At 37.5% G+C, this 11018-nt stretch overlaps 2 protein-coding genes across 2 annotated transcripts; one reads left to right on the top strand and one right to left on the bottom strand.

Moving 5' to 3' along the window:
* Window positions 1-829: 829 nt before the first annotated feature.
* On the bottom strand, window positions 830-2155 carry LOC107636068 (uncharacterized). The gene has a single exon (XM_088484392.1). It carries the CDS (start codon window positions 2153-2155, stop codon window positions 830-832), a length of 1326 nt encoding a protein of 441 aa, XP_088340518.1.
* A 5380-nt stretch (window positions 2156-7535) lies between these two features.
* On the top strand, window positions 7536-9338 carry LOC107638896 (stilbene synthase 3-like). The gene is made up of 2 exons (XM_016342295.3): window positions 7536-7810; window positions 8141-9338. Exons 1-2 carry the CDS (start codon window positions 7633-7635, stop codon window positions 9130-9132), a joined length of 1170 nt encoding a protein of 389 aa, XP_016197781.1. The 5' UTR covers window positions 7536-7632; the 3' UTR covers window positions 9133-9338.
* The last annotated feature ends 1680 nt before the right edge of the window (window positions 9339-11018 follow it).

Raw genomic sequence — 11018 nt, 5'->3', positions numbered from 1 at the left:
TTTGCCTCCTCTATTCAGTGATTGTTCACTTTAGTGGTTTGTGTTCACAAATCACAATAAAACTATTCTTCACTTCTTTGTAGGTTGAATTTTTTTGTTGAATTTTATTTAGCTGAAAACTTGAATTGTTAATTTATTATTATGGCGTTGGACATAGTTTTTCAAAAATCAAATACTTATGCTACAAAGTGAACAGATTCTCTGTGAAGGATGACTGAAATATGGTGTAATGCACAAACAAAGGTAGCAGGTTTTTTAGGGTAAAAAACGTAAACAAGCCAAAGGGAGAACAATTTGACACGAATAAGCCAAAGCAAAATCTGATTCATCAATCAACCAAAGCACATTTTTATGTAGTTCGAACTAATGTGGTTCGAACTCACTTTCCAAGTAATTCGAACCAAACAAGTTCAAATTACACATTATAACCTATAGCCACATAATTCGAACCAATTTGGTTCGAACTCTAACTTCATAATTCGAACCAAATAGGTTCGAATTACACTGAAGAAATAGTCACCAAGTAATTCGAACTAACATGGTTCGAATTACTCAGAATTCGTTCCACACAGCAATTTAAGTTACGAACATAGTTTCCACATCATGTCTTAATAAAACTCGTACAGTTATTTATTCCGGTGTGCATTAGACATACATTTCGTTTAAAACTGTGGAGACAGAACATATTCATTAACTAAAATCCCATTCAAAGTACATCGCACTAACGTTAACAAATTCTATCAGTCACCAACTACAAGTAAGAAAACCGATAATAGTGGAATCTAAACGCGAAATTGAAATAACAAAAGTACCAAAGCCACCAATACACCTAATCATGTCCCCGTGTGTGCTCTACTCCTCCGAGCTGTGGGCAACTCCGATGTGTGTGGCCAGGCTGCCGACAAAGCCTACATCTCTTTGGCCGGTTCGGATCTGCCTCGTCCATATTGGTCCGTATCCGAGTGGACCTGGGATGACCCTCTCTCGCACGCCTCTTATTGGGGTCAGGGATGACAGTCGGCCCGTCATATGGTGGCCAGAAACCCTCCGGAATGGGAAGTGTGAAACCCATCTGATACACACTAAAGACCGAACTAAGACGATACACCTGGTGGACGTAAGGCTCCCATGTAAGCCGTGAGTAGGCACAGCATGCCAGTGCGTGGGGACACGGGAAATGAAGTGCCTGGAAGTATCCACAGTCACATGTGTGAGATGCAAGCGAGACTCTGTAGCTACCCAGTGAGAAAGAACCAGTCGGAGTTGTCTCTGCGATGGTGAACTCGGAGTTATCCCTGTCGTACACAGTAACCGTGAAGCACCTAGCCGTCTTCAAGTTGGCCTCTATACACTTCACCAAGTGCTGACTAAATTGTTGTCCGGTTCCCATCTGCGCCTCAGCCTCTCTCCCTTTGCGAACAAATAATTCAGCCAACCTTCCGTATGTTGCCTTCACCAGCGAGCACATAGGAAGGTTTCTGACACCCTTGAGGATCGAGTTCACACACTTAGATATATTCGTCGTCATGTGTCCGAATCTACGCCCCTCATCACAATGCTGTGTCCACAACGAATACTCAATCAGGTTCGCCCAGTCACACATCGCCGGGTCTTCGGACCTAAGAATATCAAACCAGTAATGGAACTCGACCTCGGTCTTAGCGTATGCCGCATTCACAAGTAGACTCCTTGCGTCTTTGCCGTTGAAGGTGAGGGCAAAATTTGCCGCAACATGTCGAATGCAGAATGCCCGGTATGCAGACGGAGGTAACCAGCCTCCGTCAGGAGCCTCAAGCGCGGCCTTGATGCCGTTATGCCTGTCCGAGATAACTAGCAGACCCGGCTGCGGTGTCACATGCTCACGCAGGTGGGAGAGAAAGAAGGACCACGACTCAGCATTCTCACCCTCAACTAATGCGAATGCAACAGGGAGTATGTTGGAGTTCCCGTCCTGTGCAATCGCGACAAGCAACGTTCTCCCATACTTGCCATACAGATGGGTGCCGTCAATACTAACTAGGGGCTTGCAATGATGGAATGCCTCGATACATGGTGGAAACGTCCAGAATAGTCTGTGAAAATAAGCTCGAGACTCGTCCAACTGTCCACCGACACGAACAGGGCTCGTCCTTAGCACTGCAACAGTACCAGGCATCGTCAACTGGACTCCTAACACCCACCTTGGGAGCTCGTTGTACGACTCATCCCAGTCACCATAGATGAGGGCAACAGCCTTCTGCTTCGCCAACCAGACCCTCCTGTAAGTCGGCCTAAACCCAAAGTGTGCGGCGGTGGCATTTAGGAGCACCTTGATGCTGACGGATGCATCAGCCCTAACCATTGGCATAATGAATGCCGATATCACATGGTAATCCAAACTTTTGTGGTCGCTGGAAATGGAGGTGGTGAGACAAGTATGCGGTCCGTTGTAACTTTTGACCTCCCAAATGCCCTTGCGCTGTCGGAGACTAAGCCGAATCAACCATGTGCACCCATTGCCGAACTCAGAACACTTGCCCACATACCGGCGATAGTCAGACTCCACGACCTTGTACTTTACCCCTCGTCGGATGCTGTAAGTCTTAACACTTAACAGGGCCTCTTCTTTATCCGGAAATTGCTGACCAACCTGAAACTCTGTCAGACCTGCAGACCCTTCAGCATCTCTAGCGCCAAATCCAGCCGGCTGCCCAGGAATCCCCTCCTGCCTCATGGCATCCAAGTCCAAAGAGGAAAAATGTGGAGGGTACTGCTGCATGCCAGAGCTAGAACCACCGCCCGCCCCAGTAGGCTAACTTGCTCCAACATCATCGCCACTATCATCAGCAATCATATCCGGCTCGACATCATCGTCCTCTGGATCATCCAAGAATCCATCTCCAACCCCAGCCGATGCAGCACACTGTAAAGCAGTCCGCAGATATTCCCCTTCTCCGACCTCGTCGCCTACACTGCCGTTGAGATCAACAGCGAACGAAGGGGAGGCGACAGGTTGGACGGGTGGCTCGTACGCAGGGACGGAGGAAGATGCAACAGCAGGTCTGGAGCTAGAACCGGCTACCGTGGCTAAAGTGGTGGTATTCCGGTTCGAACCCCCCGAGCTGGACACTGCGTCAACCAACTTTGCCAATAGTTCTGGTGTCCTCACCTCTGGAAACTGCCGGTGACAATGAAACATGACCTGCAAGTCCTCATCACTCCCGATCATGAAACAATCGTACTTTACGGTTTCCTGGAGCACCGTGATTGGAAATCGATAAAAAAAACTTCTTAACCCGTTTCACACCTTCCAGACCAAGTTTCAGCAGTACAGAGCTAACAAGGTCCTCATACCTCGTCGTAGGCCTGACGATAATACAGAGAAGATCCTTATCAGTGAACTTCACACCGGAACGAGTTTTCCTCTTAATGGATCCTCTGTGGTGAACCAACACTGCGAAACTCTCCTCACTAGCCATGTTACTCCTCTCTAATGATAGCAACTCATGTTCACACCATATATATACAGCTCTGGTCCTCACTAATTCGAACCAGCCTAGAACGAAATATGGTCTGTGTAATTCGAACCAAGCTGGTTCGAATTACTTGAGGAGTGTAATTCGAACCTATTTGGTTCGAATTATAAAGTTAGAGTTCGAACCAAATTGGTTCGAATTATGTGGCTATTAGGGGTGTTCAAAACCGATCCGGACCGAACTAAACCGATGGATCGAACCGAAAAAACCGAAAACCGAATTAACCGAAAACCGAAAAAACCGAAAAAAATGATGTTTTGTGGTTTTTTTACGGTTCGGTTCGGTTTTCGGTTCTTGCCACCAAAACCCTAACCGAACCGAACCGAACCGGTTCTTAACAAAACCCTAAAATTAAAACTACCCCACCCCCCAGACCCAGACCCAGACGTGACTCGTGAGAGTGAGACGGCCACACCCCCACTTCTCCTTCCCCACATGCGCGACAGCTTCCCTCTCCAAATCCTAGATCGAAGCCTTCCTCAATTCCTCCAAATCCCACCGCCGAACAGAGGAGAACCCCCACCGCCGGTGCACGACCCAGCCTCCACCCAGCAGCGTTTCTGGAGCCACCTCTGACCACGCCACCTGCGAGCTCGCCGCCTCCAGTCTACCCAGCAGCGTTTCTGGAGCCACCTCCGACCTCGCCACCTCCGACCTCACCGCCTCCAGTCCACCCAGCAGCGTTTCTGGAGCCCACCCACCCAGCCACCGATTGTCCGATTCAAGTGCATATGGAGTCCGAGCCATCTATTCAGGTAAACTTTGCTGATTTGTTGTTCAGTTTAGGCCTAGGGTTATAACTTATCAGTTTATTGATTTATTGTTTATTGCTGATTTATTGTTTATTGCTTATTGATTTATCAGTTTATCAGTTTATCAGTTATTCAGTGCTGGTTCTGTGCTTAATGATTTAAACTTCAGCTGCTTGTTTATTGCTGGTTCTGTGCTTGTTTATTGCTGGTTTTGTGCTTGTTTAATACTGGTAAAAGTGCTTGTTTTTTATTGGTTTTGTGCTTGTTTAATGCTGGTAAAAGTGCTTGTTTTTTGCTGGTTCTGTGCTTGATTTATTGCTGGTTCTGTGCTTGTTTATTGCTGGTAAAAGTGCTTGTTTATTGCTGGTTCTGTGCTTGTTTATTGCTGCTTAATGATCTAAACTTCAGCTGCTTGTTTCTGTGATTGATTTATTGTTAAGATTATTTGGTTTTGTTCAATTTATTGCTTGTTTATTGCTGGTTCTCTGCTTGATTTATTGCTGGTAAAAGTACTTGTTTATTGCTGGTTTTGTGCTTGTTTAATGCTGGTAAAAGTGCTTGTTTTTTTGCTGGTTTTGTGCTTGTTTAATGCTGGTAAAAGTGCTTGTTTATTGCTGGTTCTGTGCTTGATTTATTGCTGGTTCTGTGCTTGTTTATTGGTGGTAAAAGTGCTTGTTTATTGCTGGTTCTGTGCTTGTTTATTGCTGCTTAATGATCTAAACTTCAGCTGCTTGTTTCTGTGATTGATTGAATTACTTTTGAAGTGAATTACTGAATTGTTGTTCTGGTATTATTGCTGTTCTGTTGAATTACTAAATTACTGAATTAATTACTTTCATGTGTTATAATTTTTAAATCTGTTGAGACTTGAGAGTTAATATATTATTCTGATGTGAAGTATTATGTGATTTATGATGAATTCTGATAGAAACATAAACGGTTAATTTATAATCTATGTTATTGAATAGAAGTTTGATTATCATAGTAATGCAGTTTCTAAATGGCATAATAATCAATGATGCAGTGATCTATCCTATAACTTTTTGGAAGGAGCAATCCCAGAAAGTCTTGGAGAGTTGACATCATTACAGAGACTGTAAGATTGTCTAAAGTTGAAGAAATGAAACTTATAAGACAATGAGAAATCAGTACTAAAGTTCTGTGGATGCAGGAAAGTCAGCAGCATATTAATCCATTCATCTCAATGTCTATATATTCAATTCTGATACATTGTTACCCTGCTATTAATCCATTCATCTCAAATTCAATGTCTCTTTATTATTAGAATGTATAACTATTAGAATGTATAATTAGATTAGAATGATTTTCTACTAGTGCTATATTATTATTATTATTATTATTATTATTATTATTATTATTATTATTATTATTATTATTATTATTATTATTATTATTATTATTATTATTATTATTATTATTATTATTATTATTGTGTATTTGTGTTTGTCGATTTCAATGTTATGACTTTGTAAAATAGTATGGTAATATTTTTTTTGAATTATTGAAAAAACCGAACAAACCGAACCAAACCAAACCGAATTTAATTGGTTTGGTTTGGTTCGGATGGCTTTGAAAAAAAACCGAACCAAACCGAACCGCACTTTAATTAAATGATTGGATTGGATGACTTTTCTCTCAAAAACCGAACCAAACCGCACCGCGAACACCCCTAGTGGCTATGGGTTATATGTGTAATTCGAACCTATTTGGTTCGAATTACTTGGAAAGAATGGTTCGAACTACATAGAAATGTGCTTTGGTTGATTGATGAATAAGATTTTGCTTTGGCTTATTTGTGTCAAATTGTTCTCCCTTTGGCTTGTTTACGTTTTTTACCCGATTTTTTATGTCGTAATTAGTTATTTATTGCAGTAATTTAATTACTTTATTTATTACTTAACTTTATTTTATGTCGTATAAATATGTGAGTTGTGAATTTGTGTTTTGATTTGTGATTGAACTTTGTTATGAATTGTAACTTTTAACTTATGAATTTGTGTTATCAGATTTTTTATAATTTTTAATTTTATATTTTACGAGTCACATTTACGTTCTGTCTTACAATTCAACGACTACGATTTTGAACTAACTTTTCGAGTAGAAGTAAAAACTACGAATTCACTACCTTGTCTCTGGTTATATTTTATATTTTATCAATTATGTTATTGTTTAATTTAGTCAAGCAAGACTAATTAATTAATTAATACCAGACTCATATTTGGTGGTAGACTACTACTCCATTGTCATCCACCAAACTCCTCACACACAGAGTCAAACTAACATGTTCAATTTCAATAATGAAATTTATATAAAAAATGATAACATCACTTATAAATATACAATAAGTACTAGCTAATTGATATATAACAAACATTTTTGCTTCGAAGAGATTTCAGCATGACATGGATAAATGGTACAAACGAAGCACGTGATGCCCAACTGCCTACTGCATTTGTTCAAATAGGCGCCGTTACAGATATAAAATCTTATGTTCCCCTATTAACAATTCTGAGATAGCTTATTAAAAATTGCTACAGTATGATACAATAAAAAAAATTAAAGGAAATTAAAGGAAAATTTTCACAAATAAATAAAAAATAAAACATACATTAAATAAGAACAATAATATTTAGAAGACTACGAAAAAAAAACAATTCAAACAATCTAAAGTTATCTATATTTAATATTTATTAATTATTACTAAAAATTATATAATTTTAGATGTAATAAATATATAATTACGGATGTTTTATATATATATATATATATATAATGTTATATAAAATAATTTTAAACATTATTTTTCTAATATTACTGCAATAACAAATGTTAGATTTATATTAGATTTTTTTTATCAATTTAAATTTTAAAAAAAATAATATCATGAAAAATATTATATTCTGACAAAGAAAAAAAAAATAGATACATAAATCACCAGATAAAATATACGATGCCAACAATCTGAGCCGCCATTAACATACAATAATGACAATATCATGAATTATACTAAAAGTACACAAATATATATGTTAATACATGGACAATCAATCATAGTCAAAGTAAAACAATAAAACAACGAAGAAGTCAGAATACATCTGCTGACGGTTTGAATCCAGGAACATTATTACGAGTTTACTACACTTTGAGTTGTTGAGCACGTTTTATATATATGTTCCAATAATTCCTCCATTTAATTCCACTTATGCCCCTAATCTGATGCATATAAATATTCCCCCTCTCCGTGTCTGATTCTTCACCAAAATACCAAACACATAGCTAATAAGCTTTGCTATCCCAAAGAACATAGCGAAGCTTTGCTATCCAAAAAACACATCTAAGAAAAGATGGTGTCTGCGAGTGAGATCCGCAACGTTCAAAGAGCAGAAGGCCCTGCAACTGTATTGGCAATTGGCACGGCAAATCCATCAAACTGTGTTGATCAGAGTACATATGCTGATTACTATTTTAGAGTAACCAATAGCGAGCACATGACTGATCTCAAGAAGAAATTTCAGCGCATTTGTATGTATTTTTATTAGGTGTTTTAGCTTTATTTTATTTAATATTTATTAAGAAAAAATTATCATTTTACTTTTATATTAATTAAAATGCAAAATTAACATATTATACAATATATCAGATTCACCGTTTGATATTAATAGTAATAACTACTTAATTATTAACATTACTTTTATAATTACAAATTTGGATAAACTATATATTCAAATAGTATTTAAAGATTTAATTAAGTCACTACGAAAATAACTCAAAAATAACATTATTGCTATATATTTCATTTTCTAGACTTTATCAAAGATAATGATGAATGCAAATTACACATGATTATTTCAGGTGAAAGAACACAGATTAAGAACAGATATATGTACTTAACAGAAGAGATACTGAAAGAGAATCCTAATATCTGTGCATACAAGGCACCGTCGTTGGATGCAAGGGAAGATATGATGATCAGGGAGGTACCAAGGGTTGGAAAAGAGGCTGCAACCAAGGCCATCAAAGAATGGGGACAACCAATGTCTAAAATCACACATTTGATCTTCTGCACCACCAGCGGTGTTGCGTTGCCTGGTGTTGATTACGAACTCATCGTACTTTTAGGGCTCGATCCATGCGTCAAGAGGTACATGATGTACCACCAAGGCTGCTTCGCTGGCGGCACTGTTCTTCGTTTGGCTAAGGACTTGGCTGAAAACAACAAGGATGCTCGTGTTCTTATCGTTTGTTCTGAGAATACCGCAGTCACTTTCCGTGGTCCTAGTGAGACAGACATTGATAGTCTTGTAGGACAAGCATTGTTTGCGGATGGAGCTGCTGCGATTATCATTGGTTCTGATCCTGTGCCAGAGGTGGAGAAGCCTATTTTTGAGATTGTTTCGACCGATCAAAAACTCGTCCCTGGCAGCCATGGAGCTATCGGTGGTCTTCTTCGTGAAGTTGGGCTTACATTCTATCTTAACAAGAGTGTTCCTGATATTATTTCGCAAAATATCAACGACGCGCTCAGTAAAGCTTTTGATCCATTGGGTATATCTGATTATAACTCAATATTTTGGATTGCACACCCTGGTGGACGTGCAATTTTGGACCAGGTTGAACAGAAGGTGAACTTGAAACCAGAGAAAATGAAAGCTACTAGAGATGTGCTTAGCAATTATGGTAATATGTCAAGTGCATGTGTATTTTTCATTATGGATTTGATGAGGAAAAAATCTCTTGAAGAAGGTCTTAAAACCACCGGTGAAGGACTTGATTGGGGTGTACTTTTTGGATTTGGTCCTGGTCTCACTATTGAAACAGTTGTTCTCCGCAGTGTAACCATCTGATACGCTTAATTATATATCTCTGCATATATGTGATTGTGTTATTTTTTTATAGATTTTTTTTGCTCTAAAATAAGGTCTTGATTTGGCCCATATGTTATTAGTTGAAAGAAAACTTAGACAAAGTTGTCTATAGTTATTTGTTTATGCGAAATTCAACATCAAAGTTTGTAACTGTTAGTAAAGTATAAATTAAATTCTTTTTTTTTTTTTGAGCAACATGTCACATACCAAGATATATTTGGGTTGCATTTTCATCTAAAAACAAATATAAGCACCTTCGTATGAGGTTCCACTTATAATAAAGTAAAAAAGTATTAGCTATGATAGTATAAGGCTTGATAGTATTATGTTTGTAATTTTTATATTATTGTGTGTCGTAATATCCCATATAATTACCCTCCAACTCCCTGCCTCTACTCCATCTTCTCTTACCCTTACATACACCGAACTCATCTTGCATTTTATCTTCCCTAATTATTGCAAAGTTACAAATTCGCATATCGGACGATGTGGTCTTCAATAAGGAGGACATTATTTTTATTGTTTGTTGTTGTTGCTGCCAGTGGCTATGGTGGGGTTGATGGCAACGACACTGCTAATGATAAAAAACAAGTGGTATATTTTTTAATTTTATGAAATATGAATCAAATTTAAAAAGAATAACGATGTAAATTAGTAAGAAAGTTCTTAGTAGTCTAAAATTGAACATTATAAGCAAAGTGGCTTCACTTTAATGGGTAGTCTTTTTTTTTTTTTTTGCCAAATCGAATTAGCAAATTTAACGGGTGACCTATACATTAAACTAGTACTATCTCTAGTAGTTAAAATTTGAGTGAGAAGCATCTATGGCCAAACCTCGACACCATTAGCTATAATTTTTTAGTTAGAACGTCTCAAACCATTTAAAACATGTAACGAAATAGTATCATTTAATACTTCCAAAATAACAAATCTGATAACAATTAAATAGATATTTATAGACAATGATTAACTTGAATGACACTTGGGAATTAGCCAAAAATATGCTTGAAATCCCACAGGCAGAGTTTGAAACTTCCATTCCGATCACCTTCAGATGCTGAAGCCATGCAATCCTTGTGTCTAAACCACCCTCGTCGAAGAGATTTTCTATAAGGGAGATAAGGAAGGAATACTGTGCTCTGAAGAAATGGCTGCTACCACGCTATTGGAAGAGTAGCTTACTCTTGCTTGTAGTGTTGAACGTGTGTTTCGAGAATGCAAAGGTTGCGTTTATCGCCGTCATTGTTAGCTTGCTCTTCAAGTCTACCACGCTATTCCCTCTTTTTTGGCCGCAGATGGGTGCGTGGGGGTGGTTATGGTAAGGATTTGGGATATGAATGAGGATGGGATACGATTAGAGTTTAGGATTAGGTTAAGTTAGATAAAAAGGATAATTTAAAAATTTTGGATAATTTTTTAAGATATAAATAATTTTGTCTATTAGAATTTATTTTTTCTTAAGTAAAATGTTAGTTTTGTTTTTTTAGTAGATTTATTAACGTTTTAAATATTCATGGATACAAATAGTAGTTTATTTGAAATGATATTTTAGGTAGTATTTGTTTTTAGATATTAGAATTAAAATTAGGAGATTAGGACTTAATATTATGTTTAATTGTTAAAAACTGGAAATGAAATTTCAGTCCTAAGATAAAATTTGAGTTCCTTTAATACTCTCTAGAAAGTGAAAACAGATGAAATTGAAATTCATAAAAATAGAGATTGAAACTTTGATAATACTTATTTCTAAAAATACCTTTAGTTTCAAATTATAAATACTAATGTATCAATAGGTGTTAACGTACTAATTAATTCAATTTTTTATTACTAAATATATATAAAAATAAATAAAAATAAATTAATTA

The sequence above is a fragment of the Arachis ipaensis genome, chromosome B4 (assembly GCF_059453495.1).
Source record: "Arachis ipaensis isolate K30076 ecotype BB chromosome B4, ASM5945349v1, whole genome shotgun sequence".
NCBI classification, from domain to species: domain Eukaryota; kingdom Viridiplantae; phylum Streptophyta; class Magnoliopsida; order Fabales; family Fabaceae; genus Arachis; species Arachis ipaensis.
This window is presented reverse-complemented; position numbering and strand designations above follow the sequence as displayed.